This window comes from Hippichthys cyanospilos, chromosome 1 (assembly GCF_059441005.1).
Source record: "Hippichthys cyanospilos isolate Australia breed blue-spotted pipefish chromosome 1, RoL_Hcya_1.0, whole genome shotgun sequence".
NCBI lineage: Eukaryota > Metazoa > Chordata > Actinopteri > Syngnathiformes > Syngnathidae > Hippichthys > Hippichthys cyanospilos.
The window spans coordinates 7279028-7299015 of record NC_142369.1 but is presented as its reverse complement, the minus strand read 5'-3'; the positions used below and the strand labels follow the sequence as shown (position 1 = coordinate 7299015).

General features: G+C 40.3%; 1 protein-coding gene across 4 annotated transcripts; it reads left to right on the top strand.

Annotated features, from left to right (window-relative positions):
• Window positions 1–533: 533 nt before the first annotated feature.
• rtn3 (reticulon 3) lies at window positions 534–19843 on the top strand. 4 transcript variants are annotated; one of them, XM_088423411.1, is made up of 8 exons: window positions 534–826; window positions 5907–5954; window positions 12628–12835; window positions 14201–14339; window positions 14773–14842; window positions 15196–15242; window positions 16810–16868; window positions 16942–19843. In XM_088423411.1, the coding sequence occupies exons 1-8, from the start codon at window positions 736–738 to the stop codon at window positions 16988–16990; spliced, it is 711 nt and encodes a 236-aa protein (XP_088279537.1). In that variant the 5' UTR covers window positions 534–735; the 3' UTR covers window positions 16991–19843. The 4 variants fall into 4 exon arrangements, with proteins under 4 accessions (XP_088279537.1, XP_088279545.1, XP_088279553.1 ...); XM_088423419.1 differs by lacking the exon at window positions 5907–5954 and having other exon boundaries at window positions 537–826; XM_088423427.1 differs by lacking the exons at window positions 534–826; window positions 5907–5954 and adding an exon at window positions 6614–6759.
• The last annotated feature ends 145 nt before the right edge of the window (window positions 19844–19988 follow it).

Sequence of the window (19988 nt, the reverse complement as noted above, 5' to 3'; positions counted from 1 at the left end):
ATCCATGCTGCCAGTGTGTTACGAATATCAGGAGGACCTTGAAAGCACCGTTGTACGTGACTGTTTAAAGGGGAAATCTCATTGGTGGTGAAACAGGAAGTTGCAATGTAGTTTATATAGTTAACCTTTTTCACACATTCAAGACACAATACATACATTTGTCATCGGTATTGACAACGTATTATTACTATTATTACTACTACTATTATAAGAACAACATGTTGATACTATAAATAAAGATTTTTAACTGTCGAACAAAGGCATTTAAATTGTTTACGAGCAGCGAGTGCTATGTTGAGGAAAACTGTTACAAAGAGTACTCTCACCCCTAGAACGATTTTCTCTCATGAATGGCCTTATTTGGGGTATTTCAATAGATAAACGGTGCTGAACCCATGTCAAATGGAGATCCGTAATAAAAAAATATACTAACTGAGAAGAGATATTGAGTCATCGCGCAGCTCCTCTGCAGTTGGATCATCAAATAAACGACATGCAGATCGGGACAGTGAACGTCTCGCCACTGATATGACGTGTTTCCCCCTCCTCCATTAGGCCGCCTTGTCTCGTTCCATCTTCAGCTCTTGGTGGCTCATTTCACGGCCGTGACGGTACTGCGCACAAGTCCCGCTCTTTGGGGTTGGGAAGGGAAAAAAAGACGACGACATTTGAGACCAAATCGACCGAAACGAGACATTTTCTGCCATTTTATTTTCTCATCGTCGAATACGCATTATGGATCCAATGACTCAGTCTGCTCAGATCTCGTCGTCGCAGGGACTCGCCGATGGACAAAATTCTGCGTTGAAAGAATCGAGGCCGTCCGGTAAGAAACAGTTCAAAGCCAACACTTTAAAATCAAAAACATGTTTTGACGCCCATAATTTAATTTATTTGACTCGCTAGCGTCCGTTTCCACAATTTCGCTTCTATTTTTTTTTGTCTATTGTCGACGGCCATTGTACTGCCTAATGGCTACACCTGTGCTGATATTTGACATAAAAATAAACACCCAGCATTGCTTTTAATTTTTAAAAATGTTCTCAAATTTTTAACGTTAACCCCCCTATTTATTTTTTGTTCATTTTAGTACCTAGTGGAACGTTTCAGTGCAAATGTTGCTTGTTGTGCACTGCGGGGAATTACAACGTCAAGTGGCCCCAAACGCAGCATCTCTTAAAGGCGCAGTACATACCTTTTTCATGTTTTATTGTTTTTTTTAAAGACCGACTTTCTAAGAAAATATATTAATAATTAAAAAAAGGAACTATCATTTACTTATTCTCAAAGTCATTCGAACAGGCTGCCAGTCTTGCAGCCTTTGGCCTGATAATGCTGCTTATTATTTTTCAAATATAAGGGAGTGGCAGCTTTCATCGTCACCCCAACAATCAATTCCATGCAAGTAAAGCCTTCAAAAAAATGGGAAAAAAAGAAATTCCTTTATACAAACTTGGGTGTGGAGTGTGATCCCAACCACTGTGTATGCGGATAATTGGACCTTTTGATTACAAGTCAAGAAGTGGTGATATCAAATGATGTTGTTGCACATTGTTTCGTTGATTTTGAATGTGTCTATATGGAAGCTCAATTGATTTTATTTTCTTCATCGTTACGTCCCAGTATCAGGTAGGCTATTCTTTTACTTACTGTAATGTGATCCCCTACTATAAGCAGCTGTCATCTTTCACTGCTCAGCTGTTCCGCAAGTATCTATTAGCCACCACAATGCTGTTTTTGCTTCAATCTATTTCATCAAATTGAAAAGAATGTCTTTTAATTGCCATTGGCATTCCCGTCAAAGACCCTTTTTAAATAGGCTGACCCAACAATATGACCGAGTAGCCTCAAAACACGGGTTTGAGGCCCTCCCTAGCATTCTCGACAGAGATTATTGCTTAATGACGTGTGCATGTGTGACTATTTAACCATACAGAAAATCTAAAAGCGGAGACCTGGTATAACATTCTAGCTCCCATTTACATGCATTTAGAAATGAAAGCATAGTGTCATTTTGGTCGTATTTTAACAATCTCTTAGGAGTTTTATTGTTTTTACTGGTGGTTTTTTGATTTGTCAAAACCCAAATTGGGTAAAATTGACACCTAGGACCTGTAATTCATAAAGTTATGGTTGTGTCAGGGGGTCAAATATGTATGTTATTCATTGTAAATTTTTAAAATTAATTATCTGATTAACCATTTATTGGGCAGTCATTCTGCGACGTATTTGAACCAACCTAGAAAAGCATTTGTTTTTGGTTGTATCTTTTATGATACTTCCCTTTTAAATTACAGCCCATAAACTTGAAACTAAGTCATTTTTAGGAACCGGAATGCAATTTTCAAGGCATTGTCGAAGTGAAAAAATGCATACAAAGCAAAATTGCAAGCTTAAAATTTAGGAACGCCCTGATCTCGATTTTCACTGAGTCACTTATTTTGATTCAGGCCAGGCCAACGTGGCCCCCCCCAAAAAAACTGTATGTATGTATTTATGTGTGTGTGTGTGTGTGTGTGTGTGTGTGTGTGTGTGTATATACACAATTCTAATTGAAGTAATAAACACAACAAACATTTATTCAGAGAAGATTTGATTTATACAAAAAAAAGATGCAAAATGTTCAGACCACCTTTAATTTTTTTAAAATCATTATCATGCAAACTTAACATTTATAGTTAACTTCATTAAATTCCACATTTAGGTACTTAGGCAAAACCTCAATTTCACAATTTAACTCATTTTCTTTTTTTTTTTTTTTTTTTTGAATGATGAATTAATCAAATTAATTAGATTTATTGAGCAGCCATATTTTTATATTGTTTATGAATAGCATTTTATATGGCTACATGGTTCAAACAAAGCTAACAATGTTTTTGTTATATTTTTTTGTGGTGAAGCTCCAAATCAGAATGCTTACAAATAATACTTCAACTCATTATCTTCAATAAAATGTCCCCAAAAAATCCACATCACGCAGTTACAAAATAAAGATCTTCAAGGTCCTTTATTTTATATTTATGACTCTTTTTTCCGACAATATTTCAATATCAATATTTCCATTAACTCATCCTTGGCCAGGAAAATAAAGATTTATAGTTGTTAATAGGATCGAATGAGTTGACATAAAGTGTAAAAACCCATACAACACAATATCTGTGTAAATAATGGGACTGCAAGAGGTGAACCATGTTCTAATTGTCAATCGGCCTGTCACAAAGGAAGTGGCACACTTAAAATGAGGACCTCATTTCGCCAACTGCATTACATCAGAGGAAATCTGCCCACAAGAGTACATTTAGCCTGCAGCCTAATTTTGGCCCGACGTCTCATTATTAGCAAATACATGTAAACATACACCTAAGCATGTAATTTCATTTGGCCCATATCTGATATCACAGTGTTCAAGCAGTGACAGCACGCTGCCATGTTGGCGTGTGCGAAGTTATGAGCGTACAGTAGTGTAATTATGCTACTGTATTATTTGTGTAATTAGTGGAAAGTGGCAAGTTTATATTATGTAAGTGCCGTCTTTGAGACTCTACTACTTACAATATTTAGTGCGCTATGTTTTTGCTGTCATTTTGCTGAGGGGGTTAATTGCTTTTTAAAATTAATTATGTTTTTAATGGACGGTCTCTACTACTTGGGTCTGGTCCTGCGGCACTTGCAGTGGCAGATGCAAATCAAGATTTTTCGCCATTTGAAAGAGACTTGTTTCCATGTGACTTTATCAGATTTCACAGTTAGTTTTTTGTGACATGATTCCTGTGTAAGCTTGGCTTAAAAGGGAAAACATAATGAATTTAGGAACTTGATTTGTCAAGGGATTGGAAAATTAGACAATGCAAAAATAAGCATAATTTGTCTTGATTTGAGATGATAAAATTTGGGTAAGAAAACTTGTCTCACTGTGTATAAACTTCTTAAGATTCAAAAGTGAATCTAATATACTGTGACAGACTTTCAAGTATACAGCGCTGGCTTCAGTTTTACGACAGTGTTGCACCACCTCTTCTTAAAAGAGTCCATTGATCAACATGGGCAGGGCTCTGGAAGGCTCCAGAACATCAAGTCCTTTGGGCCTCCTGCTCTTCATACTAGTGCCTCCTCCTCCCCCCTGATCCGGCTTGGATCATTTCACCGAGGTCACCGAAGCAATCAAAGAGCCCTCGGGGGGGAAACGTTACGAGATAGGTCAGCGTTAGTCGCTATGGCAGCACCATCTGCGCAAAAAAAAAAAAAAATCTCTATCTTTTAGTAGAAACTACTGTGGGAAATCTGAGCGCTTCCATCTTGAAGGTGTGGCTTCTGAGGGCAAACGTCCCCAAGCGAGCCAAGAAATGGAATGCCGCTCCACAAGGGCACACCAACCCCAACCTGCAAAGCCTGTAGCACATGCACGTGCCACACCCCCCCGCCGCCTCCCACCTGGGAGTCGATGCGAAATAGGCGTAGTAGTCGTCATACCTCTCCACGCATTCCTTGCCACAAACAAGAACGCAGCTCTAGCGGAATGCCAGCCAGCCCATTGAAAGCGGTTTCACTGCCAGCCACGCCATCAAAATATCTGGGGAAACATTTTGCCCAGTCGACGTTATAACACAGAGAGAAAGACAGTGAAGGGCTTTTTTCTGTTTGTTTTTTTTTTCCTGTTTCTTAGACATGAAATGGTATCACGGGGGCTGTCGCGCGCATGATCTTTCTCTGTCATGCCCAATTCTTTTCATTGCAACTCAAGCTATGAGAAGAAAGTGTCTTCAGTTCACCAAATTGTATAATCTGCATCTGACTGTAGTGAATATAGAAATACTGACTGAAATTTAAGTAAATTAACAGTATTCAATTTATACATACAATCGTACATAGACACAGTACCAGTCCAAAGGTTATAAACACCTTCCGATTCAAATGGTCTTAAACATATTCGGGTCAAGAAAATGAAGATATTAACGCTTTGAAATTGCACGCCTACCTGTAAGCTAAAAGACATTCACATCATCATGCAGACTGATGTGTTAAATTTTTTTACTGATATTGATTTTTAGTAGTCTGTGAAGCCGATGACCCATATTTGGAGTTGATTTGTTATTTGTAAAAGGGAAACTGTAGGTGTTAGAATTAGAAGAAAAAACAGCAACTCTTTGTTATATTAACCAACTTTTCATATTTGCATGTTTGTTTTTATTTATTTCTAAAACAATTTAGAGAATCGTCACCGACTTCATCTAAGGGCTTCTGTTTTTTTTTTGTTTTTTTTTTTAAATATGTTGGAGGGTTAGGGTTAAGGTTAGGGTCCTTTAGGTTAGGGCACATAGCTTCCTGTAGCTTTTTTTAAATTTTATTTTTTTAATAAATCATGTTAACCAAAATTTCAAAATGACGCAATTCACTTTTATTTTCAAAGAAATTCCAAAGGTGGGTCAACTGAATCACTGGTCGATAACTGGAAATTTAAACAAGTTCCTCAAAACCTCCGACTATTTTTAAAGTGATCAGTTATCGGCCACCAGATCATTGTAAAGGCGCCCAAGCTTCATCAAAATGCCAAAAGTTCGCACCGATAATCAGACCCTCCCAACTAAAAACATTTCTCACACGTTGCTGCTTAGTATGAATGACGTCAGGATCAATTTACAATGTAAATTAAAAAAAAGAAAAAGAAACGTTGAATTTGAAGGAGTCTCTAAGCCTTTGACTTGTACTGCTACCTGAAAAGCATATGAAAATAACTTTTAGTCCTTGGCACCACTGTAAACCTGCATGTGCATGTCCATAGATGTTGTAGCATATAGAGTTGAGTAAGTTTAGTGGTTTTGCACTCGTACAGTGCAGTGAACACGGGGCTTCATTTTTCTCCAACGTTCACTCTTCTGCCCTTTTTTGTTGTTTTCATTTTGTTCCAGATTCCTTTCTTTCCTCCTCGCCTGTATCTCTCATTCAGTCGTCACAAGGCAAGTGTATGCTTCACTTGATGCTCCTCGCCTGCTTCTCCATCTTTTTTTCTTAGTGCCCAGCTCTTGCCACCCCCCGCCCCCAAAAAAGTCCGGACTAGAGTCATTGCCCATAGCACCCTTGTCGTGCCATCGTTGCCAAAGTCACGAGTCGTGTGACTCACCAAAAAAAAAAGTGCCTTAATCCGATCACATGAATCGGCGTCTTGCTGCTTGTCTTCACAAAGAAGACGTGGGCCTCTGCAGCTGCCGCTAGTCCGATCTGTTTCAGTCTTTATCGCCTGCGAGTGAACATTATTGAGGTCAGCGGGACCGACTGCAGGTTTGAGATAATCCCCAGATTGCCACCCTTTATTTTAAGACGGAGAAGTTCACAGCGCACGGGCCGCGTAGGAACCTAAAAATGGATCTGGTTGGTGTCCTACGGGGGTTGTTCCCACCTTCCTCCTTAGCTTCCCCTCCCCCTTAGCAGACCTAGAAGTAAAGGGGCCCAAGGAAGGTAGACTGGCACGGAAGAGATCACTCACGGCCCAGTGGGGGCACTGGCTCACCCCCTGGCTGTCCGCTCGCCCTCCACCCTGCTCACTTATCTTGCTTGTGGCTTTGCGCATGTCACGCTTCTTTGCTTAGGCCATTAAGACTTAGCTTTCATTTACAACTTTCCTTAGCTGCTTTTCACAAGTCAATGTCTTAAATAGTGCTTCGTAGTTATATCAGACTCGTTGGTAGATAGATCAGTAGTGGCCCTTAAGCTTTTTGGTTCACACCCTTCAATGATGCCAGAATGAAATGCTGTTACTCAGTGGTAAGTACTGTTTGTGTTTGTGTTTTCTTCTCTACACAAAAGAACATTACAAGACCTCGGGAGCAACATTATCTGTCAAACAGTTATCTCAAACTATTTCAAATATTTCAAACTTCTTTTACATTACTCTTAGAAAATAGGTAACATACGGGTTTGAGCTCACGCTAGAAGTGTGAGGTTTTTGACAAACTTTCTTCACAACCTCTAAAAATAACAATTACTACTTTCCGACCAGACATTTTATTACATTGTTGATTCTGCAATACACATACTTTTTTTTTTAATACATATATCACAAGCAGCTCTTATTTTCAATATGGCACTTTCTGTAATTAACATTGAGCGGTTAGCTGTAACTTCCAACACTGCTAATTGGGATGCTGACCTTTATCTGCATCACCTTGAGAAGTTTGAACTCTTGCCTGTTGGACCGCTACGAAAATCTTGTATAGATCTGTAAAGTCAGCCGAATAGCAGATGGTGGCCAACACTCGATGTGCCACCGCTAAAATGGCTTCCTAGAAAGAAGTTTTTTTTTTGTGTTTTTTTTTAGTATCTTGTGACATTTTAGGATATTATAGAAACAGCATAATACTCATATAGCCACAAATAGGTGAATTTTTCAGTGTTGAACGGTTAAGTTCCACAGGGGAAAAAAAACCCTGAGAACATAATTATTTCACAACATAGAAATTACTAGACAGTATTACACATCGCCTGATGCTGCTTTTTTTTTTTTGTCAGTGGATCAAACAGGTATATTGATCAGAGAGAACTTTTTCGAGATTGTACAGTAAATATTTTGTGTTGACTTCACATGTTGAATATTTAAGGAACTTAATTGCAAGTTATTAGTCCAATGGATGGCAGTTGTTTTTTTTTGGGGGGGGGTATGCTGCTCCATGCTATCATTATGACTTGGGTCCCATGTCAGTTGCTTCTTCATTGCAGCTACTGCAAAACAAGTAGGCCCATCACGTTTGTTCAGTGATTTTACATTCCCATGATCCAATGCATGAATGCTTGGGCTGCAGTAACAGTAAGGCCTTACATAATTAAGAATATCAGAATTGCATTGGAGTTAAGAAGTGATCTGTATGACCTCCCGTGCTTTCTCTTCTCCTTTGCTGTCGTCCTCCATACGTGTCAATGCAGACATAAGGACTGTGCTGGGTTCCAGCAAAACCGGTGAAGGGGTTGCAACATCTCTTCGCTTTTCTTCTCAGCCAGGGTCTTTTTCGCCTGATAGTCATGGAGGCGAGGCAGAGCCAGATTCGCCAATAAAGACGTCTCCAGTTTCTGAACGCATCAAGGCTCTCGAAGCACTCGCTGCAAAAAAGGAGACATATTTTCGAAGTGACTGTTCCTCGCACCTCAAAGGCCGCCACTATGACAAATCTCCCTTTGATGTGGTGAAACCTCCCAAGCATTTCGGGGAGAAAAATATGCCAACACTTCAGATGAAGAGTTCCTCTCCGGATCAGGATTCACCTGAATCACAGTTTGAGGTACTTGGAGAGTTGCGACGAACAAATGATTTTGAAGAAACAGAAACTTGGATGAAAGCTCATATACCACCAGAGCCAGATTTGCACGCCGCAGGCTTCATTAAAGGCACCGGTTGTTCAGAAGTGAAGCCAGCCGAGGAAATTCCTGCGCTTCCAACTCTTGCTGGTGTCCACAATGCTCTCATGAACTCATCACATGAATCTGAAAAACCGAAGAATCCACAGAAAGAGGCCAGTGTTGAGGAGGCAGACTTTGACCTTAACTTTCTGCCAACAGCCTACATGTGGTCTCAGCAGGACAATTCTGGTGTCCAAGCGCCATCACAGCTTGATTCAGATCATCAAGCTTTACCTCCACTGCCTTCCTGTTCTGAGCCTGCATCTCCTCCTGTCTCCCCTCCAGACGACAGGAGGGCTACTTGGACTGATGAACTGGAGCCTGTAGAGACGAGGGAAGGAGACAGTTCAGGAGAGTCTGATGAAACTGTTATTGAAGATGGTTTCATTCCTGATCTCCCCTCTCCAAAATCTGATGGTTTCACTTCCGATATGCCCTCTCCAATATCAGATTTACCTCCATCTAGTGACATCACGCCCACTCCTGTGACTTCGACTGATGCAGACAGGGTAATGTCATCAGCAAGAGCAGAAAGAAAGTTAATGCAGGTTCCCACAATTAATGTGATCGAAACAGACGAGCCAAACTACAGTGATGATGAGATGGAAATGGAATTTGAAGAAGAAGACGACTATGAGGTTGTCAATGAAGAGCCAAAAACTGTGGAAATGGCACCTGAGGAGAACAATGAAACACATAACAGAAGGCCTGTAGAAACGGAATTCATGGAAGGCTATTCTCCTACTTCCTCCCCTGTTGAATCTGAAGAAGAATACAGCCCTCCAGAAAAGAGCCTCAATCCTCAACCAGATGCATTCCTAGAAAAATCTGAACTTCACGACTCTGGCTTTGATTTATCCCCAGAGCAACCTGAAGAATCAAAGAGTGCTACCACTTATTTTACAGAAGCTAACAAAGACATTAACTTAGGCGGCAATGACTGGGCAGATGAAGCACAGCAAACAATTGCCGGACAAGACCTCATTGATTTTCCTGCTCGGAACACCTCGCATACTGACGAGGAAGTGACTGTCTTTTCTAGAAATAGTTTTATGCGAGATGATACTTACGAGGGACAGTCGTTTGATTATGATCCGTCGTCTCCCTTCTGTGAGAATGAAGTAATGACAAAAGGAGCCAAAGACTACTTTGGTTCAGATTCTGCTGAAGTTGATACTAAAATCCAGGATACGTCGCAGAACCACGACAAAGCCATTGCATCTACTGGCCATCCCTTTCCCAATAAACCATCTGACATTTCAGAAGCTTTGGGCTCAGATAACAGCTCTGCTTCTGAGCCCGTCGATAGTTTTGTGGAGTTCATGAGAGAATGTCTCAAATCGAGAGAAGGGGAAGAACCGAACGACTCGCGAAGTGTTCCATCTGATGATGAGTGCAGTCCACAGTCCCCTCCAGCTGTCTTGATAGATGGAAATCAGGAGCCGCTTACAATCAGTGAGCTCAAACAGTCTGAAAGCAGTCGAGAGACAGAAGAAGAAGAAACGCTGCCACTTCGATCCAAGACTCTTGAAAATGCAAACGCCGCATGTATCAAGCGGGGTTCCTTTACCCCGCAGACAAGCGTGCCATGTTCCCAAAGCAACATACTTGGCACTGACGCCACATATTCTGAAGAGGTAGACGCCGTCGACATATGGGTCGCGGAGGCCTATCATCTTGCAGAGCATGTCTTGATGGCCGTACTAACCCACGTATCAGGTAATGCTAATTCTTTTGGCTGGTTTAAGGGCGGCTGTCCCTGGCTGTGTCTCAAATCGTAGTCTGTGGATTTACTGTAGCATGGTTAGTAAGTTATTCAAGTAGGTGCTGTTCTCTCTGAGTATCTAGTGACAACACACGGGACGTGTGAGAAAATTCATCTCAACTTTATTTATAGAACATTAAAACACAACCTCTGCTTCGTATAAAGTGTTTTACATAGACCAAAAATTAGTCAAATAACAAGACCGTAAGTTGATAACATACATATTTAATTACCACAAAACACTATGACAATGCTGAGTCAAAAGCCAAAAAATGAAAATGCGTTTTAAGATGAGTTTTAAAAAATTGGCAGCCAAACAGGTCTTACCAAAGAGTGGGACCCCAACAGAAAAGGTCCGATCTCCTCCGGGCCTCTGCTTAGTCCACCAGTAGCATTTGGTCTGCTGACCCCGAGGCACAATGCAGGTGTGATCTGGCAGCCACCTGCATAGCAGTGGAAGGAAATACCATAATTTGCTTAGCTAGAACCCAAAAGCACCAGGTATAACAAAACAAAGGCCCCCGTATTGAACCGTAAATACTCTGGTCCACCATATTGACCTCTGCAGTTGCGCTGTTCAGTACATAGCGCAGGGGGCTGCAAACATAATCTTAGCTATGTTTGCTTCTATGCTCAAATCTGCATGTTGGAAACTCTGGACTTCAGTGGCAACTTACAAAACACATGTGTTTCCTAATTGTGATAAGGGTTATGTTGTCTTAAGGAAGTTCTGGCTTGCTGAGTGAGAACGGGACCCCATCGGGCTTTGTGGGCTCAGGGTTATATCTTGCTTCACCTCTTTTAAAAATGGTCCATCTGTGTCCAAAGTGTTTTCTGATTGCAGCATTGAGCTTCACGCTGCATTGTGTAAGCGAGCTAGCGCTCCAGAGGGGTGGCAAAAAGAGAGCAGGGCTGAGGAAAGGGAGCAAAAAGCCACAGTTAAAACAAGCCAATCCGGCTTCAGCTGCCTCTCGGCAATGTGGGAGCGTGCTCGTGAACACGCACGTTCACATGGCCTTTTTGTGCATGGCTCATTTTTGGGCCCTTAAGAATTTCAATCTAGTCCTAATTTGACCCGGTTTCCCTGCGGATGATGCAGGAAAAATCCTCCCTCCATGGTATGCGGTATTGACACAATGTCACTGTTGGCTTACAGCGGTCTGAGTCAGGAACAATAGAGCCCTCTTTGTTTCCCTTTGAGGCCCATCAACAGTGGTGGTGCTGCTGCTAGCTACTGCTGCTGAACACGTAATCTCTTTTGCATGATCTGAATTATTCAGCGGTTCACCTTTTTAGACTTTTTTTTTTTTTTTGTCCTTTGTGTTCAGTTCTTCTCGCAAGCTCACGTGGACTCGCTCAATTTGGCTAAAGGTTAACAAGCTTGTGTGACCTGCAAAATGAATTGCACACAAAGATGTTGCCATTTTAGAAATTGCATACCTACACTGGCTCGGCGGTAGTACAAACATGTTAAAACAATTACTCATCCCTTACATAATTATAGGCCAATTAAAACCTGCTAATGTATCATTAAAGAAATCATATATAGAAATAAGGAAACCCTAAGGAAAGAAGATATGGATCTGAGAACAAAATTTGGAAGAATTCTCAGAACCCTCAGTTTGAAGAGAGAATTAGGACTTTGTCAATCTTAAATTCAGAATTCTCATTTTCAAGTAAGAATCCTGACTAAAATTTTCTTAAGTCAGAATTATCAATGAAAAATCTTAATTTGGTGAGAATTCTGACAGTGAAAACTGACAAATTGTAGTCAGAATTCTCATTTTGAAATTGTACCTTCTCACCTGACATAATCCTGTTCCGTAAAATAGTTTTTTTTTTTAATGGGGGGGTGATTTTTCATTTTTTAAATCTCAATATGCTTTTTTTGTATTAAGATTACAACATTTAACCTGACAAAATGCATACTTGGAATTTTTTTTTTTTTTTTTAATCTTTTTTTTAATCTCCTTTGCCATAACATTAGTCATTATCAGTAGGTAGATAATATGTCAGTAGGATTTTTGGAGATCCCGTTGGTTAAAAGAAAAAAAACCAAAATATATATAATGTGTGCATCAGGGATCAAGTTTTGGCCCCCTCCCCCTTTGACCAGTGACCACACAAACTAAAGTCAACCACCAGATTCAAGCTGTCCTCGAGGCACCGAGTCACATGACACTTCCAATGTGCAACACGAGACTTTTCGATTGAACACACAAACACACACACACACACACACACACACACACACACACCTTTATTTCCCTCCGGCAGTTTGAGAGTGCCAGCCCACTGAGGTTACGTAACACTTGTACAGAGGCAATCATTTCTGCATGCGCGACTCTCAACAAACATGGACAAACACGTCCACTGCCACTCTGCCATTAAACTCGACGTTTTGCTCAGTCTGCTTATGTGAATTTCCATCGTGATGTCAACAGCGTGTAATACCCTCAACCTCTACTTGCCCACAGTCAAGGATCTGATTCACTGGCGGGACCCCAAAAAGTCGGGCTTGGTGTTCGGCCTGTCCATGCTGGTGCTGCTCTCCCTGGCCGCCTTCAGCGTCATCAGCGTGGTGTCCTACTTGCTCCTGGCCCTGCTCTGCGTTACCATCACCTTCCGCATCTACAAGTCGGTCGTCCAGGCAGTGCAGAAGTCCAGCGACGGCCACCCCTTCAAGTAAGCACCCTCGCTCCAATATATTGGACCGAATGAAGACATTTATTTCAGTTATTGAAGATGGGAGTGGCAGAAGCGAGATTTGGCGTCTGACTATTATCCTGTGTTCCTGACACCGCCGTCTGTGTGACACGACCTCCTCCCTCAGGGCGTTTTATTTTCGAGGGAAACCTCCATCGTGTCAGCTTCTGTTACGGTTGTAATAATTGGGTCCCGACTGATTAATCGACGGAATTATGGCCCTTTTAACATTGGCCCAAAATAATCTGGCGTTATTTGAATTTTTTATGTTTATTTTCTCTAAAAATTTACAGCAATTGCACACAAGTAGTACTAGTGTCATTTATTAAACAACTCCATACCAATACCTTAAATTTTAACATTGGCCAAAAATAATCTGGTGTTATTTGAATTTTTTTATGTTTATTTTCTCAAAAGATTCACAGCAATTGCACACTAGTACTAGTGTCATTTATTACACAACTCCATACCAATACCTTAAATTCTCAAATCATTATTATTATTATTTACTGTGCAGACCTGTCATTCAAAACAAAGCAATTCTTCATTTTGTCAAGCAATTATTAGGTAAGCATGGCAAGGAAGTTCTGCTAAGGATCGGCCTGAATTTCATTACTTGACAGACAACCTTCACTCAGTTTGTTTGAAAGAATAACACAACAGCATAAAATACCTAGTTCAGCATAAGTTAATAAAGGTGCTATATATATATGAGACCCTTTCAACTACTAGTAATACCCAACGCATGACAAGAATTAATGTCCTTAGAACTTCATTATTGTGCTGCATTCTTGAAAAGATTATTTTTAATATATAATATGTATTGACCCATGCTGTTTGAGCATAGTAGGTATCAGGCCGCCCTGTGAATGGTGAAAATCTAAATCTGGTTGAAATGTATTTAAGTCAACTGGGAGGAAACAAATGCTATTTTATTCATAAGATATTGGAGAGATCTGATCTGGAGCACGTTAGTAGATATTTTGTATTTCATACAACATCGGCGATCGGTTATAACATCATAATTTACCAATCAGTTACATCATTGAACCGATTCACACAGTAAGACCGCAAACGCTATCTTGTTGACTCCAAGGACATTCTTTAAGTATCTGTCTGGTTTTAGTCATAACTCAGTCATAGTTGACTGTGACCAAATCCACTCAGTTTCTTCTTTTAGTTGCCAGAGCAGCTGCCCCAAGATTAAAAAAAAAAGAAAAAGGAGAAAAAAAAGCTAAAAATAGCCAAGGAGGCAGTGCTGGTTGTTGGGGACCACTGATCTACAGGATTTCTCTGGCAGACACCAAAGCCTTTTTTTTAATCATCTATTGGTCCTCCCTGCAGATCGCTGATAGATAAGGATGTCAGCATTCCCCCAGAGACCTTCCGCAAGCACGTGGACACCAGCCTGACCTACATTAACCGAGCCCTCAAGCAAATGAGCCGCCTCTTTCTGGTCGAGGACCTCGTGGACTCCCTAAAGGTGAGCCCAGACGCTTTTTCCGCAAGTTCGCTTGACATGAAAGCCGGAGCGAGACCGGGGACGCGATACCTCCAGCTTCCTCACCCAATCACAGATCAGGACTCTCATCACAACTGTGCATTTGGAGAAAGTAGGAACTTCGAAAATCGTCAAATTCTAAGAAAAACTGATGACTTGCTTCAACTTTAATGTTTTTTTTTTGTTTTTTGTTTTTTTGCCCGTGGGGCTTTTTTTTTTTTTAAAGTAAAAGGTCTACACTTGAGACATATGACTTGGGAATTGGCCCCCAATTAATCAGATCTCCAGAATGTTTCTTAAATCTAATTGAAATGAGGGTAGCTGATGCGATAAGATTCTTTTTTTTAAGAATTGGTTGCGCATGGACATTGATTTTTCCAAGGAAACCTGCTGAGTTTACGCTTCCTTTGTGCAGCTGGCTGTGGTCATGTGGCTGCTGACCTACGTGGGCGCCGTCTTTAATGGCATCACCATCCTCATCCTCGGTAAGAGCCACAACAGCTGTCCTCAAGTGCACCGACGATTAATCGACTTAACTGAATTGATTTCTAATTGGATTGGAGTCATCCTCAAACAAGCCCGTAAACATCGTGTTAGGATGGGCGATATGCCTCCCCCCCAAAACTTTTTTTTTTTCTTTTGTCTATATCGCAATTTTTTTTTTTTTTTTAACCTATCAGTTTTAAGCACCTGTAATGAAAACCATATGTGTCCAAATTTAAAACAGTGCTGTAAATAAAAGTGGAGCATAACAGACTTTATCATAAAATGGGGCTTTTTATTTTTTTTATCTTTTATTAGAAATAACAATTTGTGTCTGGTTTGTCCTTTTCCTCAGCGGACATCCTGCTCTTCGCTGTGCCACCCATCTATGAGAAGAATAAGGTAACGATCAGCTGTTGTCCAACTTCACTCTAATGCTAAATACACTGACATATTACAGACCTATTAATAATATTGATTGTTATGTGAGGGGAAATGCTATAGGTTAGAAGCCATATTTTAAAAAAACAAATCTTCTCATAATTCATGACAAGTGAAACTGATGAAGCCACAAATTTGTTAGAAATACGATTGTAATCAGATTTAAGACTTACCTGTATGGACTTAGGTTTTAGTGAACACCTGTCCAGGCATACTACCCGACCCCTTCTGTCCAGGCATACTACCCGACCCCTACAAGTGATCCCACCCCCCAATAAGTGGAAAAACCACGCCCCATACTCAACCATTCTTTCAGGAGGGAGATGAGCACTCCTGTAAGACACGTGATTGGCTCCAGGCACGACCATAGACCAATGAGGGCAGGAGTTGTAATCTACTCCCTCCCCAACTCTTGGTTGTTAAACTGAGAGGGCTGTGACTATCTGTCATAAAACACACCCACTGTTTGATAGACTCAACGGAGAGGAGCAAAAGAGCTTCACCGGAGCGTAGGGAATCTCTTACCTAGATGTCTTTTGTAATAAATTGGAAATTCAAGCGTAATCTCTCATTGGTATCATGTTTGGTCATCTACTGTACAGCTTTCCCTTCAATTAGACTTCCAGGTGGCACTTATATAACCGCGGATCTCCGTGACTACGTTCAAAGGGAATGGGAACTGGAAGGGAGAATAGCACAGTTACTGTATAAGGTTTAATGATTTAAGTAAATATGTGTACTGGACTTAAGACGCAGTTCCACGTCCGAGGAGAGTCCGGGGCAAGTGCATGTATTGTTGCCCCCCCCAATTGCTATTGGCAATGCGCGAAGTAGCCAGAGATCACTGTACGCCACCTGTTTTCAGCCTTTAGTGCAGCCCCTAGCATACTGCACGTTGCACTTGTGAGCACAACCGGCTGAGTCAAATGTATCTTCTGTGGGTCTGATGTCACCAGTCATTTATTGAAAAATTTTAGGCAGAGCGCTGTGTAAAATTTCAGTTTAAATTTAAGTCAAATGTTGATTATTTCGCGGAAATCTGGCTTCTGGGTTTGTAATTGTTTTTTCACCAAACAACAAAAGTACCTCTCTTGTTTATGTATTTAGCTTTGTTCTAGGAAGTCTTTGTCGATGAAAAGAAAACTTTGAAAATTACAATATTTGTACTATGCGTTATTTGACAAAATGTACCCAAATTTCATGTCATTCTCATGGACTAAATCTCGTAAAACATCTCGGATCATGGGATTTGTACCGCGTCCCATCCTTAATGACTAACGTTCTTCTTATTTTGGTGGCCACAGCATGAAATCAAATGAATTAATAAAACGGAGGGGGGTGGTAAAAGTAAGTACGACATGCTGGCGCCTGGGAAATTGTTGAAATATGTTTTTTTTAATTCAAAATTGTTTAGCCCTTCATTAAAGCAATGCTGTCTGCGTGTCATCGTTGAGATCATTCGGAGGCCGCCGGCGTGCAGCTTTTGTTGTCGACACTGACAAAAAAGGCCCTCTTGTTCTATCCGCAGACGCAGATCGACCAGTACGTGGACTTGGCTCGCACCCAAATCAACACCACGATCGCCAAGTAAGTGCCGCAGGCGCCGCCGCCAATGCCGTCTTGGGGGCGTTAACCGCAAGCGTTTTGCTGTGTCCGCTAGGTTGCAAGAGAAACTCCCCGGCGCCGTGAAACGCAGCAAAACCGAATGATCTGTTAAAACAAAAACAAAAAATGAAAAAAGAAAAAAAAAAAGATCCTCCTGGTCATCTCCATCATAGACCCCGCCCCCAAGCACCGCTCGTCTACACTGAACCTTACCAGGTAGAAAAAAAAAGTCTATTTAATGTCAGAACTACTGCGCTATTGTACCAGAGCGTGAACTAGACTGAATCTCTGGCCTGGTTTTAAGGGTGCATGACAGCAAAACGTCTGTACTAAAACCGTACCATTTCCATCGTCAAAAGTAAGAAAACCTTGAAAAAGCGCATCCTATTAATACTAACCATGTCCTTGTGGCTATTCTCGTCGCTCCGCGTAGATTGCCCTCATTTTTTTTTTCTTTTTTTTGGTAGAAGCGGGTTTGCTTGTCGTTCACGTGTGTGTGCACTGATCTTTTATTCTGAAAACGCCGCCGAGCGGGATGGATTCACAATAATAAAAAAACAAGTTTTTGCAACACTCAGCCGGCTGTGGTGATTTAGTCTAGTTCACACGGGCCTCACTCGTATGGCGACTTGTTGGAGCATTTATTCCGTGTCCTACTAGCGCATGAATTGTCTGTGTACTAGTAGAACGGCCATCTTGCGGATTTTTTTTTTTTTTTTTAAATAATTGCACTGTATGACATTTCTTTTCACTTTTGTGACACTTTTGTGCACTAATAGAAGGACTTGTCACTAGTGAGGTAAAACTGCTACGAGTACTGCTTGTGACACCATAAAATTCTGCTAGCCAATTGTACTAGTACCGCACAAATATAGCAAATCACGTCACCATATATATTTTACCAGTTTATTACTAGAAAGAAGAATCTGTGCACTAGTAAAACTTTCTCACCAGTGATATTTTTCCACTATTGCACACTAGTAGAGTGTTTGCAGTGAGGCAGAGCTACTCCAAGATTCTGCTAGTAACATCCAGACTCTACTAGTAATACTAGTGAATATGACAAGAAATGTCTCAATATTCTACTAGAACACAAGTAGAAGCAAACAGGGCGTGCACAAAAAAATTTAGAAGTCAAAATTTGAAGGCAAAAAAAATGTTTGGCAAATGAACAAAATGTATTTTGTGTATCAGCGAGGTGAAAATTGTGTTCCTAGTTTTGCTCCATAAAATTAAGCTAGTTAACATTTATCTAGGTCTTGCTAATTGTAGTTGCATAATTGTACTAGTATCGCACAAGTAAAGTAAACCACATGAGGGATTATTATACTATCAGGCAATGTTCTATTACTTTTCTTCTCACTTGTAAGACCATTTAGTATACTAGTAGAATAATTTTCTCACTAGTGATGTTTTTTTTTTTTTAATTTCTGCATAGTAGTTGACTTTTTTTTAGTGGAGAGGCAGAACTACTACAAGATTCTACCATTTAACATCTGGCACTCTGCTAGTAGTACTAGTGATCATGGCAAGATTGTTTTAATATCCAAATACACTAATAGAGGCAACTAGGGGGCACACTGTAAAAAAAAAAAAAAAAAATCAAAAGGCAAAAAAAAAATGTTAGGCAATTAATATTTTAAGTTTTTTTCTTTATGTATATGTTATTCCACCTCAAACTTGTTTTAGCCCCCCAAAAAAATATTTTGAGAATTGGTGACATTTCTCCTACTAGTTTAACATTAATGGACACAAGTATGACAGCAAAAAACTGTTACTTTGCAGTACTATTACTATTAGTGAAGTCCTTTTATTTAGCAGTAAAAAGTTCATATTTTCTTGAATGACTTTGACATGAATCAAGTATAACTTTTTGCTAGTTGCTGTCGACACCACATGGTGAAGGCTCAGGTAATGACCAATCACAGCTCAGCTTGCCAATGTCACATGACCAACAGATGAACCGTGATTGGTCGTTACCCTAGCCGGCTACCATACCACAGGCTACCATATTTTTAAATTATACATGAAAATTAATTGTCATATAATTATTGACAACATATTAAATTTTTACTGCTGAAAATGGCTAAATAAGTCCATTTAACTTTTATGCTTGTATAGCACACGGATAATTTAAATACTTAATAGCATAAAGTGTGACTAAATGTCATACAGTGGCGTGTGGAAAAAAATACTTCTAGTAAGACATGGTCGTTCTAGTATTGCGCTAATTTGTCGTATTAGTGAAATAAATGCTCAAACGGCTTTCTGTACACTCGTGCATGTATATATACTTACTACGGTAATTCTAAAGACGTGGCAGATAAGTTTGCAATTTAAAGATGAGATAATAGTGTGTGTAGCTTTTGGAGGTTTATTTTATTTTTTGTCATCACATTTTTGCAGGTCTAGCATAGTTCTCACCCATATATTGCAAGTTGGATTAAGTTTGTCATTTTTGTATTACCAGTGGTGTTCGTATCGTCGTGCATTGGCGCTCCGAAGGAAAACGAGACGTGTTTTGTTTGTCTCCCGCCAGGTTTAATGACTTTTACCGGTCTGACAGTCCCCGCTTTTGCATGCCCACGAATGTCTCGTTAGACCGACTCCCCTTTTCCTGCTATCTACTTTGACTCGATTTAAGCCTGAAAGGCTCGCTCAATGTTTCCCCCTTCCTTGTACGATATAATGAATGAAGCCGCTTATGCGTAAAGCATGCTGATTTTCATCGGGTGTGGGAGGATGTGCGTGTGAGAGACGGGATCGCCGTGTTTTATTCTTTCGTTACTCTTGATGTCGTTCTCTTAACATGTTCTGTTTAGCTATTATGGTTCGAATATTTTTTTTTTCTTCCCCTCCGTGAATGATGTCACAAAAGAGTCAAGGATGGGCGGGGGAACAGTGTGTGGTCTCTGTACTCATGTTCAAGTGAAATGAATAAAAACACGTCAAAGGTATCTTCAGTTTCTTCTGTTTTGCACCCAAAAAAATGTTGATTTGTCTTGTACAGTAAAACTGGTTGGTTAAGAAGGAAAAATGGGCATCCATTTATTGTAATATTTAATTAACATGCAGTACTATTACTACTAGTAAGTTATTTTA